Raw genomic sequence first — 20817 nt, 5'->3', positions numbered from 1 at the left:
ACTACCTAAATGTACTTCTAGGCTATAAAAATGTTCGTTTTCAGTACTAGCAAAAGATCGATCTAGCGATTTATAATCCTATATAATAAAGGCCTTTAGTCGTCTACTTTATTAGTAATTTCCTATAAGACATTGTAGGTATACTAGTTATTTAACATCTTGGTTTTAGGTTACGAATTTATATATAGAAGCTATATATAAATTTAAAAGGGAAGTAGAAGACTCGACTACTAAGAACTTAATCTATTTAGAGAGACGAAGGTACTAGAATAAGGTAGTAAGAAGGTTAGAGGAAGGAAATAGTTCTAAGATAGTAAGGAGGAGAGGAAGGCCTTAAGAATTTAGGAGGCAAACGCTCTTTTCTAGCCTATCTCTAGCCAATTAGCAGGCGCTATAGGCCTTATCTATTTTTTTTTTTACCTAGATTAGGAAAGAGCTAAGTAGCCCTCCTACCTTTAAAGGCTTGTCTACCCCTTTTTTTAATCCTCCTACTAGCTCTTTTACAATCAACTATTTCTTTCGCTTCGTTTACTACACTTTAGATTTTCTTACAATCGCTTTAATCAGTCTAGATCTTTTTACCTAGAGAGCGACTTTTCTATTAAGCTAAATTTTTATATACTATTATAAGTATCGCTATAGGTCGTTATAGGATTCCTAATTTCGTAGGGCCTATATAATTTTAGGCCGATATAACCGTTGCCCTAAGATAGAAGTAGCTACTTAGAGAGCTTAAATTTTATATACCACTAGGTTTATAGAGGCTAGTAGAAGATAGCGATTAAGCGAGGTATTATACCTCTTTTATAAAGCAAAAGCTAGACTTAAAGATACTAAGTTACCCTAAGGAGACTAGTCCTAAGCTTTTTCTATTTCTATAAACCCTAAAGAAGTACTTATAAAATATAATCAACTAGCGACCTAATTAGATTTAGAGCCCTCGGCTTAGTATAAACCCTAAGATTGTAAGCTATCTATTCCTAAGCTAGCTAAAGGAAAGGTATATAATAGATCAATTTTTTAAGATTAGTTTTATAGATATAGGTATTTCGCTCTTCGATATAGAAGGTATACTACTCGCTAAGGAATAGCTAGAGGGCTAAATAATTTTAGATATTATATAGGTTTTCTTTTGTCCTTATAAAGACTATCTCTAGTTTTATCTATAGCCTATCTTAGATACTAGTCCTATACTAAAGGAGTTCTACCGGTCTAACTAAAAGGTTATTACTAACTATTGTCATTTCTAGGTCTTTCTTTGCTTTATTGATAGAAGGTATTAGACTATTATAATCTTCGATTAAGTTATAGGCTAGCTTTACTACTTTAACTCTATACTTAAAAATATAAAGATATATATCGATATCTTATTAAAGGTCTAGATCGCCTTCTAGTCCGTCTATAGATTCCCTTAGTCGTAGCTATATAAAGAGGTAATTGTCTACTACCCTTAGTAAAGTATAGGATAGGAGTATAGATAGTTCGTCCTAGAGTTTATATAAGCTTTTCTTTAAGAGCTTTAGCCCCGCCTTCTAGATAGACTAATGTAATTTAAGATGCTTTAGCTTCAACTATATTAGGGAGATAGTAAAAAGGTTATATAGCAATGTATATTGCACTTATAGTTAGAAGCTTATAGGAATACTCTTAGTACCTTTAAAGATTGCCTACTCTACATTAAAAGAATCTCTTTGCTATAATAGAACAAAGATAAGATATATAAGCTTCCTCTAAACCTATTGTCTTTAACCTAAGAACCTATATATTCTATACTCTTAGAGTATAACAAAGATAAGGTGATTAAGATCATCTAGGCCAACGACGTATTTACACTTAATAAGCTAGATATTCTTAGGCTCGACGACTTGCCTATATATATCTACAACTAGTTCAACGACGTAGAACTTAGGATCTTAGCTATATACTTAGTATTATTTAGGTAAGCCTAAATCTTTGACTAGAGCGAGAAAGGATTAATCGCTACTATATAGCTAATCCTTATACTTTAATCAAAGTAAAAGATAGTATACTAAGCGTACTACTATAGGATTATAGAGCTCCTGCTAGACGGATAGCTAAGTAGCTGTCATGCCCCGGAACCACCCTAACCCGCGGGACCCGCCTCGGCACCCGGCACAGCCCTCGGAACGCGCCTTGGCACCTGGCACAACCCTCGGCCCGACCACCTCGCCCTGCATCCGGCACCCGGCACAGCCTGGCCAACCACAGGGCACTACGTAGGTCATCTACGTACGCCACTAGGGCGTACGTCAGTAGCCTGGATCACGCGAGCCACCCGGAGGAGCGATCGGAGGGGCATAGAGCTGAGCGAAGTGCGGGGCATCAGGCTAAGCAAGTGCGGGGAACTGAGACATTGGGTCGGCAACAGAGCGGATTAGGCGCACTCAGGGAGCTATATAGGCGCCACAGGATGGCCTAGGAAAGGATCTGCGAGCTCAGGAATAGAGGCTGGCCGATGCGGAGGAAGATCGAGGGCCAGGATGGGAGAGATAAGGAGGATAGAACCCACAGGCAGTGAGAGAGGCCAGCGTTCAATGCAACTACCCGCACCCCCCCTACCTCGTAGCTACCCTAAAGCGCGTGCTCTGCGTATGCCTTGCTCGTACTCCGTCACTTCAACGTATACCCCCTTCCTTCTAGGAGCCCCCGCTCCTAATAGTAGCGAGCTATCTTTGTAAGACCTTATAGACGACCTTAGACAATAGTTATAAGCTACATTTTTAGTATTTAAGGCCGTTCTATTACTTTAACTAGAGGACTAAAATACTACTTTAGGACTATTGGCTATACTAGCAGAGGATCTTAACAATATATCGACCTAGGCGAACGTTGAGGTTAAGATTATAGAGATCGCTATAATATAGGCGACTATAGCTCAAAAGCTCGTCGACGCCCCTATAGACAAGTTCGACTAGAAATACCTCCTTAGTAGTATATAGGTTAAAAAGCTTAGGGCCTTAGTATAGGCGGTACTTAGGACAATAGCACTTAATCTCTACCTCTAGGAAGAGGAGACGCTTGTCTATACGCTTATAAGGAGGCTAAACTATCTTAAGATACTTTACTCGCTAATATAGAAGCATTTGTAGATACAAAGATCGCTTATATTATCTAGCTATATATTACCCTCGGTATAGTACTATAGTAAGCGCCTTTATAAAGAGCCTACTAAGCCTAAGCAGCTACTTTGCCTACTATTATACGACCTATATAACTACACCTTCGTCTATAAGTATAAGTATCTAGTATAGTAGCAAGGATAGGATATATATATTAAGGAGGTAGAGGAGTATAAAAGACGATGTAATTAGCTACTATAGCTAGCTAGACTTTTATAAGCCGAGAGAGCTATATATAGAGAGTAGCTTAAAGAGTAGCAACGATAAAAGGTATATACTAAGGAGCTTTTAAGGTACGAGCTTGCCTATAGAAGTATATAGTAAGCTTAAAAGGGAAGTGTAAATTAGAGTAATAGACTACCTAGATATAAGGACCTAGTTTTTTTTCTATTAGTTTCAATATATTGTATTCGTTGCTCGAGGGTCTAGCCCTCTAATCGTATATATTTAAGTAGGCTAAGCCTATCTTCTTCGTTATTAAGAAAGACATTAAGCAATTGTCAATATATATCTATTAGCACTACGTTGATGGTCCTCCTTTATCTAGGAGAGCTATTAAGCCTTTCCTTTCGTTATTCTACCTTTGTCTAGACGATAGGTGTTTAAGCTATTAAGCCCTGATCGTATTCTTGTTGTCTCTTGTCTTTCTACTATATTCTACTAGATGTACCTAAGTTATATGTCTTCCTCTCGGAAGACATCCTTCCCACTACTCGATACGTACTATCTTCATCCGTCTAGAGGGACACTACATTCCTTTGGGAGCTATCTCGTGTACCTAGTCCTAGGTGTAGTAGAGTAGGTTGGTGTAGAGGTTTTGCACTATTTCAATAGTAAAGCTGTTGTTGTTTTCTTATAGGTAGGAACTCGGGCTAGATACGGCTCAGGATCGCTATAATATATATATCGTTCAAGGCTATATTGTCGTATTAGAAGAAGCTAATATCCTTAGCTAGATCGAAGTTGTAGAGAACCTTTATAATCTCTATCGCTTATATATTGTTAGAGTACGAGCTATAGAGCTAAACTAAGTGTAATAACTTCGTCTATATGTTGAACTAGCTATTAACAAAGTGAACTACGATAGCGAGGAGTATATATAAATTCGGAGAGGTCTAGGTATCGAAGGAAAGATGCTTTAAGAACCTTAATAATACGAGTATCTATTTAATAGCTTCCTTCTCTTTGTAATACCGCTTATCTACCTAATTTTATATTGTATTGCTATACGTTAGAATAAACTTAAGAAGCTTTTAATTAAACATTGTAAAGAGTTAATAGAAGTATATATCTTTAATAGCTATAAAAGGGAGGTCGTTTTAAACGATCTAGATAATTAGCAACGTTTTAATCGAATTGGCTATAGGCTAAACGACTAGGGTATAAGCTATAGCTCGCTATAACTCTAAGACGGATATCTTTAGTCTCTTCGTTAGCTATTTCTTTGTATTGTTATAGCGGTTGTATTCGTTTAAGAGATAGGCTATAGCATTGCTTATTGCCGTTACTTTGAAGGTCTTATCGTAGTATTTGCAACACTAGGATAGTTCTCCTAGCTTGCTATTAGTAGCCTCGATAAGAAAGCTGCTATAGCTAGCGATCTACGACTTCTAGAGCCTCTTCTTAGCTAGCTAGTCTTCCGGGATATACTGCTTACTACGTAGTACGACTTTTAGCTATTCGACAATAGAATTAGAGGGGAGTTTTTAGAGGTTGGTACTAGCTAGCGCTTCCAACTACGTAGTAACGCTTAGAACGCTTAGACGGCTATATAACAGGGCCTAAAGCAGGCCTATAGAGCTCTTAGGTATAGCTATAGCTATAGCATTTGCTAGAGCAGTCGGTTAGCTCGGTTAGAGAGCTAGCGATGCGATACGACTCTATAACTGGCTCCGTTTGTATGCTAAGCCTAGACTAGAGGGTGGGAAAAAACAGGGCGGTTAGGGGTGGCTGTAGTAGCTAGCTAGGCTGGGCTAGGCGGGCTGGGCGGCATCTTGCGAGGTGCTAGGTAATATGCGGTCTTGGCAAATAGACAATTCAAACAACTCAAATCCAGGGCGATATTTGATTGCCAATAGGGCCGAATTGCGTTGAATTGCGTTGGATTTGATTGAATTGAGTTGGATAGATTTGAGTTGTTCGGAGCCTTGGGTGACGGGCAGAACTGTGAAATCTAACCGCCTCATCATGGCTCCTAATACAGCACACCGGTTTGCCCATTTGCTGGGCTACATGACTGCAGCCAACGACATACACAGACTACCAACTGATGCAATAGGTAGGTATCTTACTGAGCAGTAACCGGCCGCACCCTTGGGTAGTCTGCTTCCCATCTGACGCTTGGCCCTCTCAGCACCTACAAGGCAGCAACTGGCATTACTAGGTGTGTAAAAAGTACACAGTGGTAATGCAAGAAGTAAGCGCAATATAAGGTAGGTTGGCCACAGTTTTCCCCCCTCTCTGAGGGCATTACATGCCTAAACCTGTTTCTCTATTCTACCGGCATGTTGTCGGCCCAACCTAAATTATCCACGGTAAATTGCAGGTAACCGCCCGCGCAAAGCACAGAGGAGACAATTAGGCCTCACAGAGAGGCACCCACATAGGCCAACACCAACACGATGGAGATAACCAATCTCCTTCGTTCACTGCGACCCAGTTGCTAATCTAGGTAGGCAGTCAACTTGCAGAGAAACCTGGGCAGCTTGGGCTGGAGCCCGCCATATGCCCTGCTCAGACGTCTTTCCGGCATTACTGTGTAGTAGTGTAGCTTGAGCCTGATGGCGGGTCTAGCTTAGGTCTACACGAGGCCAAACGCCCACATGCCGATTTGGGATGCATAATGGAGCAAGGAAGTTGGGGTTGTCGATGCGGGCGGCACCGCCTCGCCGCGCAACCCACAGAAAGGGAGCGTGGAGCCGGGGTGCCGAGGCTCCTAGGTTGCCTCAACAACCATGCACACACACACTTCAACCCTCCTCCCCCCCAACGCGCAAGATATTTGAACACCCCAGAACTCCGGTCGGCACGTCACCGCGGCGCCTGCCCGCGCGCCTGCCCAGGCACGTGCGCGAGCATCTCGTACACCCCATGCCCGTGCCCCCCTGGCCCGTAGCCATACGCGGCCGTCGCCTGTTGGCCGAGCAGCTCGGGCACGAAGTGTGTCGCGTTGGGCTGCAGCTCGGGCGGGAGGACGTCCATCTCGTAGCGCGGCTGGCCCTGACCATGGCCCTGGCCTTGGCCTGGGACGGCATATCCCGGCGGGAACGGCTGGCTCTGCTGCTGCTGCTGCTGCTGCTGTATTTGTTGCTGTTGTTGCTGTTGCTGCTGTTGGGCCTGCCAGGCTTGGGCTTGGCCCTGGGCCTGCAGTTCCGGCACCGACGGCTGCTGCCAAGCCTGGGGGCGGGGATGCGTTGCTTGCAATTCTGGGACGCCGGCGGGTGGCGGCTGGGTGGGGGAGAGGTGCTGAGATGGAGGAGGAGCGGCACCGGGTGGTTGGTTCGGGTCGATGTCGGCGTACCGTGGTGCGGGGCTCGCCGCGGACACGATGCTGGGGTGGCGGGAGACGGTCGACTGGTCGATGGGCGAGGGCGATCGGGTCGGGGTTACGAGCGGCTGTTGCTGGGGTGTGAGAGCCGGTTTTCCGTCGAGCTCCGGCTTGCCGGGAACGTAGACGGCGGGAGCAGCGCTGGGCGCGTTGGGAGGAGTCGCAACGGCAGCTTGGGTGGTCTCAGCCGGGGGAACGGCGTCGTACGCGGGTTTCCTGCGAGAGCACCGGTAGATGAGGAAGGCGATGGCGCAGAGAATGATAGCGCCGGCGGCGGCGCCGACGGCAATGCCGACGATGGCGCCGGTGGAAAGCGAGGAACTTTGGGACGAGGTCGAGTTCGAAGCGCCGTTTGTGTCACTGCTTGAGCCGCCGCTGCCGGAGCCGCCGCTGCCGGAGCCGCCGCTGCCGGAGCCGCTGCCGGAGTCGCCGCTGGAGCCAGTCGGGTTCGGGACAAAGTACGTCGAGGTTCTAGGCTGGCCATTGCTGGTCCGGGTGACGACGACGACGCCTGGATCAGCCGACTCGGTCGTGGCAGGGGTGTCGGAGGAGAAGTCGCCCGCTAGGACGCTGGAGCAGAAATCGGACGCCTCGGACCAGACAGCTGGTAACGCGGAGAGTCAATGGGCTGCTTGATGGCGCACAAAGTCAGCGGCGAAGAAACGTCAAACTTACCGCCAGCCACAGCAGGCCCGCAGGCTTGGAACACGCAGGCGAGTGCGCCGTCCTCGATGATGAGGGCATTCTCGGTCCGGCACTCGCAGGCGACGTCGCCGATCGAGCACAGCGTCGATTTGGTAACGACCGAGTTGATGCACGCGACCGCGCACGACTGGACCGGTAATCCTATGGTGCTGCGGGCTTGGAGGTTTGCGTAGGCCCGCAGTTGCTGTTCCAAAGCGCGGGCAGACGGCGCCTGCGTGACGAGAGCACCGGGAGGCGCGATTTGGGCCGGCGTCGGCGCGTCGGGGGCGGGGGCCATGATGAGCTCACCCGCGGATGACGGATCAAGGGAGCTAACAGCTGGAGGTGCTACCTAAGCTTAACCGACGGTTAAGTAGGTTCAGCGATATTTCCTCTGGTGGGCGTGCGCGGCCGGCACCTGCGAGGTGGCTCTCGGAGGATGCAGATGTGGGAAAGCACTCTGGAAAGCGAGGATCGCCATGGTGCTGGGTTCAACCTCAAGGCTATCTGGACCAGCAGCACCTGCAGAGACCCTGTCCTGCGCTTGCACCTCCTTCTGGCCGACCCCATTAAAAACACAAACAGTTTCATTAGAAAAACAACACACAGGGGCGGCCCGTGCGCTCCCACCAAAACCTTGCAGCGAGCGTCACCACGCACCCTAGCAACCATGTCACCACAAGAATCGCTGCAAATCGACGATGTTGCTGGTATTGTTGAAGAGGCTGGAAAATGCAGATTTGATAGAAAATGCAGAATCGGCTAAAAAAGCTCGAGGATATACCAACTTAAATACTGCCCGCCTTGACCGCCTACTGCACACCCCGGCCTCGAAGTCAGCAAGTCATATGACCCTGTCTTATCGATAAGATATCTTATCGATAAGAACAACCTCCGATCAACACTGAATAACTACAGCTTTAAGGGTACCTACCTTCTCTGTCTTTGCAAATGCCTTCTCCTTTGGTAAACAACGTGGCAATTAACCGTTTGGATCTCTCAACAGTTCCTTTCGCGATTCTTGTTGTGATATGTCAGCTAGGGAGTATGGTGATGTTCGCTGCAAGGTTTTGGTGGGAGCGCACGGGCCGCCCCTGTGTTTGTTTTTCTAATGAAACTTTATTGTGTTTTTAATGGGGTCGCCTTCTGGCGCTGGCAGACAATAATTCGGATGTGGCGTCGCTTGCCATGCCCGGATCGGGGCTGGCGCCGGCAGCAGACGAGGCGTTCTGGTTGGGCTTTCTGGGTGAGGCTGAAGTCTCGGAGACAACCCCTTGTGTGCTAAGTTAGCGTGGATCCCACACCACGACATTCTCGATAACCCGATTCGGAAATCAGTGCGAAATATTCCATACACAGAGGTTAATCAAACGGTTTGCCTGTTCCTGTCAAAGAAGACCAGAGTTGCAGTCAGGGAGAAGGAAAGGCAGCAAGCACGGTTTAGAACTGTTTGGCTACCAATGTACAAAAGCAGATTCAACGTCAATTTCTGTTGGAATGTTGAGATGGTGGAGCAACGAATGTCGAAGATCCTCGCAAATCGATTGGCTCGGGAAGGGTTCCATTCTCCACAAGGGCCGCCTTGGCTGTGCAACGATTTCCACGCGAGCCCAGAGTCCTGGCCCTCAGTCCCACAAATCATCGTCACAAAGAGAGGACTCCAAAAAAGGCAGGCAAGCAATTCAAAAGGAGTCAAGCAAATCTAGGAGGAAAGCAGGAAGTAGCAGACCAAACAAGGATGCGCCGAATTCCGCCCGCTAGCTCTTTGCTATGGCGCTCGCTGCGTGTGTACCAGGTCTACGGCGCCAACACCGATGTCGGCAAGACTGTCCTCTCAACCGTCCTGTGCAAAGCCGCCCGTCGGCTCTGGCGCAATGAGGAAACGGCATTCCTCAAGCCCGTGTCGACGGGACCCGCTGAGGCTGCTGATGACCGGTGTAAGTGTCTTCGCGCCCTTCCTAGTTTGGTTTTTGTTCTTCGTTTGTTTTCAGTCTTCTTCCTTTTCTGTCTTTTCTGTTCTCTCTATTTTGGCTATTTTGTAGCTCAACGACTAATGGTCCCGCCCATACGGCTCCCTTTGCCTGTGCAGATGACTTCAATGCCCGTTTTAATGACGCGTGAGGGCCGTCGAAACAACTGACGCTGTTCCGTTGGAATCTCAAAGGCACATTCGAAAGTTTGCGCCTGAGATTGCAACCAAGACCCTCTTTCAGTACGACCTCGCTGTAAGCCCCCATATTGCAGCTCAGTCGTCCAAAAGGGTGAGTCCGCGGCACGTTGCAACCCCTGCTGCTTGGCTTCTTCCCACATACGCATCCCTGTCTTCTCAGCAGGTCAACGCCGGCTTGGCATATGCTACCGCTTATCACAATACGCCCTAACTCATCAACTAGTCCATCCCCTCCGACGAGGTCATCCTCGAAGAGATAGCGAGGTTCGCTGGCCAACAGGCGTCTCGTGGCCCCGGATGGCTCTTCGTTGAGACCGCAGGCGGCGTCCATTCGCCGTCTCCCTCGGGCTCGACCCAGGCAGATATGTACCGGCCGCTTAGGCTGCCCGTGGTTCTCGTCGGCGACAGCAAGCTCGGCGGCATCTCGCAGACCATCTCGGCCTTTGAATCGCTCAAGGTGCGCGGCTACGACGTCGAGTCGGTGCTGCTGTTCCGCGAGGCCACATACCAGAACCACCGCTACCTGAGCGACTACTTCGGACAGCGGCACGGGATTCCGGTCAAGAGCCTGCCGGAGCCACCCAAGCGTGTGGAGGATGCGGCTGAGGATACTCTGAAGCTGTCGCGCTACTACGAGGAGAGCAGCCACAGCGACGAGATGCGCGACGTCTTGGCTCACCTGGACGCCCGCCACAAAGACCGCATCGCTCGGCTCGAGTCCATGAGCGCCGCCGCGCACAAAACAATCTGGTACCCGTTCACACAGCACAAGCACCTCACTCCGGAGAAGATCACTGTCATCGACTCCGCCCAGGGCGACTACTTCCAGACGCTGGCCCCGCCGCCGACGACGAGCACCGCCAGCACAACCGAAACCACACCACCACCACCACCAGCAGCACAACCCACCCCGAACCGTGATGACCCCAACCCTCGCTCGCTCCTCCACCCCTCCTTCGACGGCTCCGCCTCCTGGTGGACGCAGGGCCTAGGCCACGGCAGCCCGCAGCTCGCGCTGGCCGCCGCCTACGCGGCCGGGCGCTACGGGCACGTCATGTTCGCCGAGGCGGCGCACGAGCCGGCGCTGGCGCTGGCCGAGGCGCTGCTGCGCGGGCTGCGCGGCGGCGGCGGCAGCGGCGGCGGTGCGGGGGGTAATAACCGTCGGCTCGCGCGCGCGTTCTTCTCGGACAATGGCAGCACCGGTGTAGAGGTCGCGGTTAAGATGGCGCTGCGGGCTGCGAGGGGGCGGTATGGCTGGGAGGGGAGAGGGAAGACGGGGGAGGGGAAGGTTGGCGTGTTGGGGCTGCGCGGGAGCTACCATGGGGATACGATCGGGGCCATGGATTGTTCGGAGCCGGGGGTGTTTAATGAGAAGGTGGAGTGGTATGAGGGGAAGGGGTTTTGGTTTGCGTATCCTGTGGTTGAGTATCGGCGGGGCGAGTGGGTGGTGGAGGTGCCCGAGGAGATGCGCCATCTGTGTGGCGGCCGCGAGAGGTTCCGGTATTCCTCGCTGTCTGCGGTCTTTGACGTCGTCACGCGCGAGCAAGGACAGCAGGGGCGGATTTACGAGCAGTTCATCACCGCTACGCTGGAGCGGCTAGCGGCTCAGGGACGGAAGTTTGGCGCGCTCATGCTCGAGCCTGTCGTACTCGGGGCTGGGGGGATGCTGTTGGTGTAGGTGCTCGTGATTTCACCTTCCCTCCCCCTTTTTTTTCCCTCCACACCTCGTTTGAGCCACCAGTGGCTTCCGCAAGCTAACAAACCGCCGCAGCGACCCGCTCTTCCAGCGTACCCTCGTCAAGGTCGTCCGCCGGAGCGCACACCTCCTCGGCGGCAGCGGCTCGCCGCGCACCGATTCGCTCCCGGCCGCCGACGACGACGACGACGGCAGCACCTGGACCGGCCTACCCGTCATCTTCGACGAGGTGTTCACGGGCCTCTACCGGCTGGGCCGCTTCAGCGCGGCGTCGTTCCTCGGCGTCGACGCGGACGTCTCGGTCCACGCCAAGCTGCTGACCGGCGGGCTCGTGCCGCTCAGCGTGACGCTCGCGTCCGAGAGCATCTTCGCCGCCTTCGAGAGCGACGACAAGAGCGACGCGCTGCTGCACGGCCACAGCTACACCGCGCACGCGGTCGGCTGCCAGGTCGCGCTCGAGACCGTCAGGGAGATGCAGCGGATGGAGGCGTCCGGCGCGTGGGACTGGGCGCGGGCGTGGGCTGCGCGTGAGCAGAGCGGCGCGGCGACGGGCGAGACTCCTTCTCAGAGCCTCGCTGCGCCGCGAGACCTTGTCTGGTCAGTGTGGAGCCCGGAGTTCGTTTCCTGGGCGGGCCAGCTGCCGGAGGACTTCATGGGCGGCGTCTGGGCTCTCGGGTCGGTGCTGGCACTTCGACTTGCCAGCGTCGATGGCAGCCAAGGGTACAAGGGCAGCGCCGCGAAAGCTGTCCACGCGGCGCTGCTTCAGGGCCGGCCGGGTGATGGCCGTTGGAACGTACATAGCCGGGTGTTGGGCAACACTCTGTATCTCATGGCGGGCCAGAAGACGACGCAGGCCAGCATCGAAGGTGTGGAAGCCTTGTTGCGCGGGGCGCTGCTGGAGGCTCAGGCTGCGAGGTAGGCGTGATGGTTCACGAAAAGGAAGACAGATAAAAAGAACACGGCGAAGAAAAGTCGAGAAGACGGCCCATTCTAGAGTTGATATCCTGTTACGTTATGAGTTGGCCATAAGGATGCCACATGTTGGCTTCCCACCTGGATCCAGACCAAATGGTCACGGAGAGACGCCGACCGGGAAGCAGTTGGTTCTCAGCGAGGCACACCAGAGCGGCGGGCTGCGGGAGAGGGCGAAGGTCTGCATACAGACAGTACGGAAGAACGACGGATCACTGTGGCGGTGTCTCGCAAGGTTGCCGCCGCTGGCCAACCAGCGGTTCGTCCTGTGAGTCAGGCATAGCACCCCCGGCGCAGGCTACGGGGCTCGGCACATGCAGTGCAATCATGCTGGGGCAGGGGCTGTTTCTCGCAAGCTTAAAAGGTGAACGCGATCGCGCCAAGCTGAGCGTTCTTTCACCCCCGGCCAACTCCCTCTCAACAACGGGGACGGAAGCCCATTCTCTGCGGCGATCCTGTCGCCGTCTGCCTGTCGCCGACTGCAATGAGAACGTGACCGTACAGCAGGCCTTGTTGGATCCGTCGACTTATCGTTTGTACATGTGCCAGTTTCCGAAAACAACCCGGGGGTTTTGTGCATGCGTTCTTTGTTCGTTGACTGCGGCCATTCGCTCGATGCACTCGGCAGCCAGGCCCAGAGCATCTCTTTGAGTCGGTCGTGCTTTGTTCTTTGTGTCTTGTTCAATCCTGGGTTTCGTTACGAATTCCTGTCCGCACATCCTTGCTCTCGACTCGGAGATGACGGTCGGAAAGGTACCCGACAGCTCGACGGTGAATACTCCGTTAAAACTCAGCTTCTGAGCGGGACTAGGTAGGAATGCCTTCGAAGCGGACGGCGCCGCCACCGGAAACCCCGGGCGCCTCAAAGGCAGGCAAAGCGTCCCCGTCGTCCAGTCCAAGATCGTGCACCCGGCAAAGCACTCCCACCCGTGGGAGCGCCAGCAAACTCGACGGCCCGAGAGAAGGCCGCAAAGGCGCCGCCGCCGTCGCCGAGCGCCCGCGGCAGCTCGACATCAGCGACTTCCCCTACCTGCTCCGCCCCGGTCGCGTGGATGCAGCCTCGGTCTTCTTCCGGCCTGGCGCGGCAGCCCAAGACAGCCGCGACTTCACCGCGCTTGCGCTGGAGCCCGGCCAACAGACGCGGCCGGTCTGGATCGCCGGCAGCGGCAGCCTTATCCTCGAGGCATTCCACCCGCTTGCAGCGCACGCCCGGGATCTCCTCGTCGCCATCGCCGAGCCCATGTCCCGGCCGGCGCTGGTGCACGAGTACCGGCTCACCGTCCACAGCCTGTACGCCGCTGTGGCGGCCGGCCTGACCCCCGGCGACATCATCGCCGCTCTGCAGCGCTGGTGCAAGAACAAGGTGCCGCCCAACGTGGCGCGCTTCATCCAGCAGTGCGGCAAGAGCTACGGCAAGGTCAAGCTGGTGCTGAGGAAGGCCAGGTATTGGCTGGAAACGGCCGACCCGGCGGTACTGCGCGTCCTGCTGCAGGATCCCGAGATTGCGCGCTGTCGAGCCGACCACGGTACTCAAGTACCGGCCGTGATCGCGGCGGAGGGCGCGGGCTATGGACCATCGCTCCTGGCGGCCTCACAGCGCGGTGCAACCCCAGAGGCATCCTCGTTGCTCCATGGCGACGATGACGACAACGACGACGACGGCGCTAACGGGCCCGTCATCCACGCGGTCCAGATCCGGGACGACAAGGTCAGCGCCGTTGCCGAGCGCTGTCTGGCCCTGCGATACCCTGCCCTCGAGGAGTACGATTTCCGCAACGACCACGTCAACGCCGACCTGGACATCGACCTGCGGCCGGGAACCCAGATCCGGCCGCACCAGGAACAGAGCCTCAACAAGATGTTCGGCAACGGCCGCGCCAAGAGCGGCATCGTCGTCCTCCCCTGCGGCGCCGGCAAGACCCTGGTGGGCATCGCCGCCGCCTGCACCATCAAGAAGGGGGTCGTCGTCCTAGCCACGGGCAGCATCGCGGCCGTCCAGTGGCGGGACGAGTTCCTGAAGTGGACCAACGTCGACCCCGCGAGCATCGCGCTGTTCGTCTCGGGCGAGAAGTCGCCCTTCGCGGGCAGCACCGGCGTCCTAATCACGACCTACGCCATGGTGACCAACACGCGCGCGCGGGCCGGCGAGTCGGCCCGGATGATAGAGCTCCTCACGACGCGGGAGTGGGGCCTCATGGTGCTCGACGAGGTGCACGTCGCGCCGGCGCAGACCTTCCGCACCGTCGTCGGCTGCGTCAAGGCCCACGCCAAGCTCGGCCTGACCGCCACGCTGCTCCGCGAGGACGACAGGGTCGACGACCTCAACTTCCTCATTGGGCCCAAGCTCTACGAGGCGAGCTGGCTCGAGCTGTCCCAGCAGGGGCACATCGCGAGGGTGCAGTGTGCTGAGGTTTGGTGTCCAATGCCGAGCGAGTTCTACGAGCAGTATCTGCGCGCCGGTGCCCGCAGCCGGCCTCTGTTCTGCGCCATGAACCCGACCAAGTTCCAGGCGTGTCAGTACCTGATCCGGTACCACGAGAGCCGCGGCGACAAGATCATTGTCTTCTCCGACAACGTCTACGCCCTCGAGGTCTACGCGAAGAAGCTGATGAAGCCCTTTCTGTACGGCGGGACGAGCAACGCGGAGCGCCAGGAGGTCCTCGACTACTTCCGCAACTCCCCGGACTGCAGCACGCTCTTTCTCTCCAAAATTGGCGACACGTCGCTGGACCTGCCCGAAGCAACCGTCCTGATTCAGATATCGGCGCAATACGGCTCGCGGCGCCAGGAAGCCCAGCGCCTGGGCCGGGTCTTGCGGGCGAAGCGTCGCAACGAAGAGGGCTTCAACGCCTTCTTCTACTCCCTCGTGTCCAAGGATACGGTCGAGATGGTGTACTCGGCCAAGCGGCAGGTCTTTCTCGTGGACCAGGGCTACGCGTTCCGCGTGATCACGCAGCTGAAGAACATCGAAGACATGCCTGGCCTGGCCTATGCCACGCCGCAGGCCAGGCGCGAGCTGCTGCGGCAGGTCTTGGCGGAGGCGGAGAGCAGCTCGTGGAGGGCGGAGGAGGAGAAGGAAGCCGCGGGTCTGCTGGCGGATGGAAATATGTTCTACAGCCGAGAGGGCCGGCCGGCGGCGCGGCAGGGAGGTTCGAAGGCGGGCCCAACGGCGGGACGCATATCAAGCGCAGTCAGCGGCGGCCGGGATATGACTTACCATGATCAAAAGAAACGCGCAAATAAGGTCTTCACAGAGCAAAAGAAGGCGCCGCACAGCAACTTTTTTAAGGCCATTGCGAGAGAGAAGGAACGGCGGAAGAAACAGGTTGACCACGGATCCTCTGCCTGAGGGGGCCAGTAGCCCGTCCAAGAATGCGAGACACTTCATCAGGTACTAATACTACGGTTAAGGAAAGGACGAAAAGAAACTATTCCGCAGGAAGCGCGCTCATGGAGCCACTAGGCACTAGGCGTGGTGCGCACCGTTAAGACGTAACCACGCGCCGGGAGGTGGCCACTCCGAACGCTTTCAGGAAACCTGCGGATTGAAGGTAGTGATTAGTGATGTGAAGCAAAGAAGATATAGTACCAGTCGAAAACGTATATACATGCATTAGACTGAGGACATTTCATTGCAGCATCAAACTTCCCAACCAGCATGCCGATGATGAGCATCCTCCTCTAGCGGCGTGACTAGAGGAGGGAGACCGCGTTCCAACCAACTCCTGCCTCCAACCACCGCCGACCTAGCTTGCGCTCGACGCCAGGCCTCTTCCTCGGTTCCGGTAAGCCTATATACCAGACGTTACTATGCGGCATGCCCAAAACAACCGAGACCTAGCCGTGTACTATATAACTCCATTTTTACCCAAAACCATTGCCAACACCATCCATTAAACACTACTACCCCTCATTCACCAGGCGGGCGAGGATCGACACTCATACTCTCCAATGAATGATCGATGAGTCCCCGTCCAAGCAAGCATCCTGCCCTTGCCTTTTGCCCGACCCCAACCCAAACCGACCGGTACAGGTGAACAGCCCTGTGGCGCCACCATGCACGCCATTCTCACCGCTGCCTTCTTAATTGTGCATCTACGCAGGCAGACCGGTCGCAGTTGTCGCCGGCGCGATCGGCAGCGCAGGCGCAAGCGCAAACCGCCCCGCCCCAGCCCCAGCCCCAGCAGACGGCTCCTCCGCCTCGGCCTCCTCGCCCTCCAACACGGGCGAGCACGCACTCCCGCCGCCGCCGCCGCCCACGCCACCCAGCTGCTGTTGCTGCTGCTGCTGCTGCTGCTGCTGACCCGACGACGACGCCACCGACAGCGGCGCCTGCGGAGGCAAGAACAGCGAGTGCGGGCGCTGGGGGAGGACGACGCCGTTGGGCGGCGGGGAGGCGCCGCCGAGCGCGCCGCCGGCGCTGCCCGGGCGCGCAGGCAGCGCCGTCGGCAAGGAAGCCGGGCTGGCCGCGCCGCTGGCCCTGCCGCTGCCACTGCCCGCGCGGCCGCGGCCAGCCCTGTCGCCCGCCGCGCCGGCAGCGAGGGAGGTCCCGCCGCCTGCTCCACCACCACCGCCGCCGTCGCCGTTGTCCTCCTCCTCCGCGGCGTCCTCAAAGCAGCTCCACAGTGACAAGCCCGAGTTGACGCGCACATGCCCGGCTAGATGCGCCGGCACGGTGCCGTACGGCGAGGCAGCCGCCGCAGCCGCAGCGGAAGAAGATGACGAAGCCGCCGCCGCAGCAGCAGCACCAGCGGAGCCGTCCAGCGGGACGGCGCGCTCGGAGCGGGGGCTGCCCTCGCGCGAGCTGCTGGCCAGGCTGGCCTGCGAGCCGCCCCAGGCCTTGGAGCGGAGCTTCATGAGGGCGGACAGGCTCATGGTGCCGTCGGCGTCGTCGCCCGAGGCGGACATGAGGGCCAGCTGGGCGAGGCCCGGGGAGGACATGGCGAGGGCCGAGTTGCGGCCGTCGCTGGCGGCGGAGCCGATGGCGGGCGGCAGGGTGAAGCTCATGATGGAGTTGCGGTTCGAGTACTCGGACCGCTCGGTGATCGGGGTCAGGTTGGGCTCGCGGGAGACGACGCGGCCCGAGGTGCTGCGGTTGAGGGCGACGGGGCCGAAGTAGCCGCCATTGGCGTACTGGAAGAGGCTCTCGGTGGTGAACACGCCCGAGGACGAGGCGCTGGAGGATGCGTGCGAGTGGGCGTGGGCAGGGTGGTGAGGGATGGGCGCCGAGTAGAAGCCGAATTCCTGGCCGTAGAAGCCGTCCGAGTCGTTGGCGAGGGCGCTGGCGTTGGCCTCGGCTATTATGGCTTCGTCGTCAAAATCAAAGTCGTCAAAATCGTTTTCAAAGGCGTTGTCGTTATCGTCGTAGTCATCGAGATATGCGTCCTTGTCGGCGTCGTCGGGCCCGGCCGCATCAGTTGTGTGCGTGCTGGAAATCCCGGCCAGTACGTTGGGGGAAGAGCTCCGTCGGAACTTCCCCGACGCTGCCGCTTTCTGGGCGGCTTCGGCGAGGGCGGCCTGGTATGCTAACTCCTGGCTCGGGATGTTTGCGAGGGGCACCGGCTCGGCGGATGCAGGCTTGGACAAGCGCTCTGCGTTCTCTTGATGGCAAGGGAGTGGTTGAGGGCCGGCGCTGAGCGAGGTATGGCCCGTCGAAAGAACAGCTGCCGACTGCGCTGATGCGCTTGATGTCCTGTCAGAGTCGCGCTTGCCAGCCTGCTGCTGTTGCTGAGCGGCCATCATCGCCTCCTTGGCCTGCGCGAAGGCGCCCGGGATCGGCCGACCGAACTGGTCGGTGTCCTGGTTGTCGAATATGGACTCGTCGAAGACGGTGCCGTCGTGCTCGAAGTCAAGCTCGTCGGCCAATCCGTCATCGAAATAAAGGTCGTCATTCAGAGCCTGCGGTGGCGGCTGGGTGCTCGGGGCGGCGGCCGACTGGCTGGGCCGGAACAATGACCCCCGAGGCTCGTTTGTAAGGCCGTCTCCTTCGCCCTGAATGCCAAGGCCCGAGACGTCGTCCGGTTTGGGGGCAGAGAGGGGGTTTGGAATCTTGGGCGAATCGGCGCTCGGCAGCTCAGGAGTGGTGTCTTTGGTCATGGCAAAGCCAATGACCCGGCCGTTAGCATCTCGCGGGGTCGCCAACATGGCCGGTGTGTGCGGAGTGGCGAGCGACGATGCAGGGTTCGAGCGCTGGAACACGAAGCCGGCAAAGTTCTCCTGGTCGTTGTCCGGGTCCATGGCGGCCTCGAGGTCTTCCTCGTCGTCGTAGTCGGCGTTGACGCCCGGGATCCTCTCCTCCAGGCCGTCATCATCCATCATAGCATCGTAGTCGAAGTCCTCGTCGAAATCCTCGAACCTCTCATCGCTATGTCGCTGGTCATCCAGCGGCTTCTTCTCCTGTTCCCGTTGTCTGTGCCGTTCTTCCAGAAGCTTCTCTTGCTTGGCGGCACCGATCATGTCGAAGCTGAACCTCGACGACGTGCTCTTCATGTGTTTCGGGACGGCCGACGCGACGGAATCCCGCCTCGATGTCCCCGACAAGGACAGCTGGCGAGACGCGGTCGTTCGCACCGAGGCTGAGGCAAGCGATGGCAAGCTTGCTACCGGCATGCCTTTGGAAGCGGCAGATGACGAGGTGCGCAGGCTGCTGCCGGACTCATCTTTGGGCGGGACCTGCGGGAGAGGTTGTTCTGGTCTGTCGTCGCCCAAAGAAGTGGTCCTTCTCACTTGCGTGTCGCGTCCCTGGTCTTCAAGTTCTGTGGAACGATCCGGTCCAGAGGATGTAGGAGTGGGACCGGCAGAGGACGCGCCACCGCCAACTGATGTGTTCACTGTCACTGTTGAGGTCGTGCCATCACTCGAGACTGCCTTCTTCGGCCGCGGCGCACTGAAGTCATGCACCCTCGTCCCCCTGATGCGCGGGTCGTAGCTGGGCACAGGGAGCTCGGTCTCGCCGACGGCTTGGGCCGTCTTCCTCCGCATCAACAAAGACGACATGGGGTTCTTGAGAAACGGCAGGCCCTTTCTTCCCTTTTGCGTTTCCGCGACCGGCCCCAGTACTGCTTCGTCATGACGCTTGGCAAAGTTGCCCCCAGGCGCTCGAGGGTCGGCAGGCACGGAGAACCACGGAGACCTGGTTTGCTTAAACCCGGTGTTGATGGGGGGCGGGGGAGGTTTCGACCGCGAGAGCTGGCTTCCCGGAAGTTGGCTTGCCGTTGCTGATGCAGTATCGGAGGAGCGCAAAGACTCTTTTTCTGTCATTTTTTGCAGGGCCACCCCGCCAATGAAGCCAGTCTTGGAGTCCTCGTCGTACGCGGGACGGGCGGGGGGCCTGCCAGAATCGAGGGATGGCGGTGGCGGTGCATCGTCGCGCGGGGCAATTGAGAATTCGGAGTCGGCGGAAGTCACTCGGGCAATCGGTGGCAGCGTCGGCGGCAGCTGTGAGAGGCTGTCAGGGCGTGCATCTGGGTGCGGTGCCGGTTGTGAGACATCGTGGGCCGACTGCGGGTGCTCGAGTTGCGCGGCCGGGTCCAACACCGACGCGGACGACTGCTCTCGGTCCGGCTGGGACGGCGGAGGATTGGATGGCGCACGCCGATGGAGTCGGAGGTGCGACAGCATCGCGGAGTCGGTCAAGACCGCTACGCGCTAGAGGCTGGCCGGCGCAGCATCGAGCGCCGTCGCAAGCCGCTGACGCGGTCTGCGCAGGGCAGATTGCAGGTTTGTTGGTTGGCTAAGGTAGGTAGTTGGCTGGTTGGCTGGTGCTCGCTGCACCACCGCGTGCAAAAGAACAAGCTAACGTTAGTAACTAGTCGCGTTGGGCAGAGTCGACTCGGGCGAGTTAATCGTCGGACTGAAGGGTCATGGATACGCAGGTACTACAAAGCCGGAAAAGAGGGACGGAGAAGTAGAAGTTGTAAGGAGCGAGGTCTTCATGGCCGGTTCGTCTGAAGCGCAGCGTTGAGGTTCGAGGGAGGATGCGTCGGCCGAGGCCCACTTGTGAACTTGGCAGTTAACGTTAGCCAATCGCAGGCAGCCGTCGAGGAATTTGCAGTGATTGTGGCCCGTGCATTCCGTGGGGCTCTGGGCCAGCATTCCAGTCAAATCTTGGAAGTTGCTTCAATCGGGTCTCTACACTATCGGTCGTTCGACACGCTTCTATCTCGGAATAGTGTATTCCGTACTTTACACTGCAGTCTTCGAGCTACCTCTAGCATACCTTTTAGTTTCTACACCACGCTTGCCGCTTGCCCGTCTCTTTCCCCCACTTCCACCGTTAGCTCCCCCAACCCGGCTTCTTTTCCCTTGTCTTCGCCTTTCCAGCTTCCATCATCGTTCTTATGGAGCCACAGATGTCCCGCTCTCCACTCAAGTCCCTCGCGTGCTTGCCTGGCGGGGTTCTTCTGGAATCAACTACTGGGGTAAAGATGCAAAGTAAACAGGATAGCTCAATTGGGCCTGGATGCGAGCATGCGGATGCCGGCTGTCCGCCCTTCTCTACACAATTTTGACCACAGCGTCTTCGCCCTTGCCCAGGAGATTGTGCACCCACCCCCACGCGACCGGACTCGGCGGGCCGCCGAAGATCTCGACTAGGCCAATGCGCCGA

At 56.1% G+C, this 20817-nt stretch overlaps 5 protein-coding genes across 5 annotated transcripts; 3 read left to right on the top strand and 2 right to left on the bottom strand.

The window, feature by feature from the left end:
* Positions 1–2078: 2078 nt before the first annotated feature.
* Positions 2079–2339, top strand: THITE_2124765 (uncharacterized protein). The gene has a single exon (XM_003658178.1). The coding sequence runs from the start codon at positions 2089–2091 to the stop codon at positions 2239–2241; it is 153 nt and encodes a 50-aa protein (XP_003658226.1). The 5' UTR covers positions 2079–2088; the 3' UTR covers positions 2242–2339.
* A 4987-nt stretch (positions 2340–7326) lies between these two features.
* Positions 7327–8095, bottom strand: THITE_2171733 (uncharacterized protein; the record flags this gene model as incomplete). The annotated part of the gene is made up of 1 exon (XM_003658177.1): positions 7327–8095. A coding segment is annotated over exon 1 (311 nt), but the record flags the coding sequence as incomplete, so codon positions are not given.
* Positions 8096–9109: 1014 nt separating this feature from the next.
* Positions 9110–12156, top strand: THITE_2058801 (uncharacterized protein; the record flags this gene model as incomplete). Its single annotated transcript, XM_003658176.1, has 4 exons — positions 9110–9306; positions 9536–9632; positions 9765–11215; positions 11313–12156. The coding sequence occupies 4 exons, from the start codon at positions 9110–9112 to the stop codon at positions 12154–12156; spliced, it is 2589 nt and encodes an 862-aa protein (XP_003658224.1).
* Positions 12157–13026: 870 nt separating this feature from the next.
* Positions 13027–15594, top strand: THITE_2156915 (uncharacterized protein; the record flags this gene model as incomplete). Its single annotated transcript, XM_003658175.1, has 2 exons — positions 13027–13252; positions 13298–15594. 2 exons carry the CDS (start codon positions 13027–13029, stop codon positions 15556–15558), a joined length of 2487 nt encoding a protein of 828 aa, XP_003658223.1. The 3' UTR covers positions 15559–15594.
* Positions 15595–15841: 247 nt separating this feature from the next.
* THITE_2124761 (uncharacterized protein) lies at positions 15842–19879 on the bottom strand. The gene is made up of 2 exons (XM_003658174.1): positions 16748–19879; positions 15842–16686 (listed from the first exon to the last, which is right to left on the bottom strand). Exons 1-2 carry the CDS (start codon positions 19827–19829, stop codon positions 16124–16126), a joined length of 3645 nt encoding a protein of 1214 aa, XP_003658222.1. The 5' UTR covers positions 19830–19879; the 3' UTR covers positions 15842–16123.
* Positions 19880–20817: the final 938 nt, after the last annotated feature.

The sequence above is a fragment of the Thermothielavioides terrestris genome, chromosome 6 (genome assembly GCF_000226115.1).
Source record: "Thermothielavioides terrestris NRRL 8126 chromosome 6, complete sequence".
Classification (NCBI taxonomy): domain Eukaryota; kingdom Fungi; phylum Ascomycota; class Sordariomycetes; order Sordariales; family Chaetomiaceae; genus Thermothielavioides; species Thermothielavioides terrestris.
Note: the sequence above shows the minus strand (reverse complement) of the source record. Positions and strands in the feature narration are given on the sequence as shown.